At 42.1% G+C, this 2,500-nt stretch overlaps 1 protein-coding gene across 6 annotated transcripts in view; it reads left to right on the top strand.

Moving 5' to 3' along the window:
• LOC306997415 (T-lymphocyte activation antigen CD80-like) overlaps window positions 1-2,500 on the top strand; it is a 16,725-nt gene that overhangs the window by 8,219 nt on the left and 6,006 nt on the right. For all 6 annotated transcript variants that reach the window (XM_079610720.1, XM_079610717.1, XM_079610716.1 and 3 more), the window contains exon 5: window positions 442-732. In XM_079610720.1, coding sequence (XP_079466846.1) covers window positions 442-732 — 291 coding nt within the window. The remainder of the gene's footprint in view (window positions 1-441; window positions 733-2,500) is intronic.

The raw sequence follows: 2,500 nt of genomic DNA, 5'->3' as shown, positions 1-2,500 counted from the left end.
AGTAAATACTCCAAATGTTATATATGAGAATATGTTTACGTATGGCCGGGTGATTCATACTAAAATATAAAATGCATGATTCAAAACTATACTTTTGATTTACTTTTACTTTCTTTCTTATGCATTAAAATTTTGAGCCATTCTCAATTCATTTCTGAACGATGCACACCCCTGATAAGCTCCTACACTGTGTGTAATGAAGCTGCGCTCGCTCATTTGGATATATATTCATGCGTGTATATGAGTGTGCATCTCTGGTTTATTTGCGTATATGTACATCTATCTCTGTGTGCGCACTTGCGTTGGAAACTCACCACTGCTGACTAAGCGCTCATGGGAGGCTATTACTGACGTGGGTTTTGAGGAAATGAAACATTGAAGGGGGAACCTCTCCGGATCTCTAAAATGTCACTTATTCCACTGTTCTCTCCCTTTTTAAAGGCAAATACAGCGTTCCCACAATCGAGAAGGAGTGCAGTGAACGTAAGAACGGCGATGGGACTGCTGGGAAAAGCTGCCGGCTGAGTTGCTCGTCGACGGGAGGTTATCCGCAAAGTACCGTGAAGTGGGCGGAGCTTAACCTCAGTCTGATGAGCGTCGTTCACAACGAGAGTTCAGAAGATCCGTCCTCCAAAACGTGGACCGTCAACCAAACCATCGTGTACGACTGCGTCCATGCAACCAATGTGAGCTGTGCCGTAGACGGCGCTGTCTCCCCCATCATCACCATATGTAAGTGTGCTGGATGTAAGTTGCATTCGGGTTAAAGTTTGTGGCCACGGCTCCAAAAAAGCATTAGAAAATTCGGTAACACTTTATTTTAATGTGACGTACTTGTTACTATATGTGACCCTGGACCACAAAACCAGTCACATGTCGCACAGGTATATTTGTGGCAATAGCCAGGGGGTCCAAATTATCGTCAAAATGCCAAAAATCATGAGGATATTAAGATCATGTTCCATGAAGATATTTAGTAAATGTCCTACCGTAAATATATAAAACATGTATTTTTGTGAGTGAATGCAGCACAATCGTGAACATAAATGCACAACTTTAAAGGAGATTTTCTCAATGTTTACATTTTTTTGCTCCTCAGATTCCAGATTTTCAATAGTTGTGTCTCGACCAAATGTTGTCCTATCATAACACACCATACATCAATGGAGAGATTATTTATTTCAAATAATTGACCCTTGTGACTGGTTTTGTGGTCCGTCCTGGGGGCGATATTTTTTTCCAGGATGGTATTGGAAGGTCCCGCCCTTTTCGCCTCTGATTGGCTAGAAGGGCTCTCCTCCGATTGGTTATTTGATTTGGCCGTGAAACGTCATCTCACGTTCATGCCAAACTGTCAGCTAGTCTGTTTTGATCGTCTTTACCGCCAACAGAGGTGAATTATGCTAGTAAACAGTGTGAGATGATGAGAGATACTGAGAGAGAGGTGATAGTCGGTGGTGCAGAGTTCCCTCTGTGTAATTGTTTGTATTATTTAATGGACCTTAAGTCAAAGCTGAGCATGATGATGTTCACTAGTTTTCATTAGTCTAGAAAAGTGCACTGCACAGTGCACACAGCTGGGCAAAATAGTGCCGTTTTATTGTATTGCATACATCTTAAACCCAGGCAATGCATAGGCCTAAATGCATAGTTCGAGAAAAATATCAGTTTTGGGGGTCTCTCTCTCTCTCTCTCTCTCTCTCTCTCTCTCTCTCTCTCTCTCTCTCTCTCTCTCACACACACACACACACACACACACACACACACACACACACACACACACACACATCTCTGCACCACCGACTATCACCTCTCTCTCAGTATCTCTCGTCATCACAAAACTCGCTCAAACATTTAGGACTAATCTAAACACGATCTAAACAGGCTATGAAAATGTGAACTTGGAATATAAATCTGACAGCACGCACTTATCATAATGCACTTAGCATAATTCACCTCTGTTGGCGGTAAAGACGATCAAAACAGACTAGCTGACAGTTTGGCATGAACGTGAGATGACGTTTCACAGTCAAATAAAATAACCAATCGGAGGAGAGCCCTTCTAGCCAATCAGAGGCGAAAAGGGCGGGACCTTCCCCTACCATCCTGGGAAAAAAAATATTGCGTCCTGGGGTGCGTTTGGTCGCTATGGTCGCTGGTTCCGTCGTTATCCGCATAATTCAACGATTTGGTGTTTCCCGAAACCATCGTTCCAACGAACGAGCCGTGGTTAGAAGCATAGTTTCTAGTTTACATGAGATGTAGGACTGAATAAATCCTTATCTTTAGCAAAATAAGCAAGCTGTCATTCAGTACAACCCGTGTTATTTATTTAGAATACATACAAATGTAATTTACGTCTTCTAGTTTGTCAAGAGATTTAAAGCACCGTTTTTGAAGACATGTGCGAACGTGCTCAACTATGTAAGAACGAGCCAAATATTGAGTCTGGTAATAAAGCAAAATGGTGTTCAGATGCCATGTCTGTAACTTATATGAC

The sequence above is a fragment of the Phoxinus phoxinus genome, assembly GCF_949152265.1.
Source record: "Phoxinus phoxinus genome assembly, chromosome: 4".
Lineage (NCBI taxonomy): Eukaryota > Metazoa > Chordata > Actinopteri > Cypriniformes > Leuciscidae > Phoxinus > Phoxinus phoxinus.
This window is presented reverse-complemented; position numbering and strand designations above follow the sequence as displayed.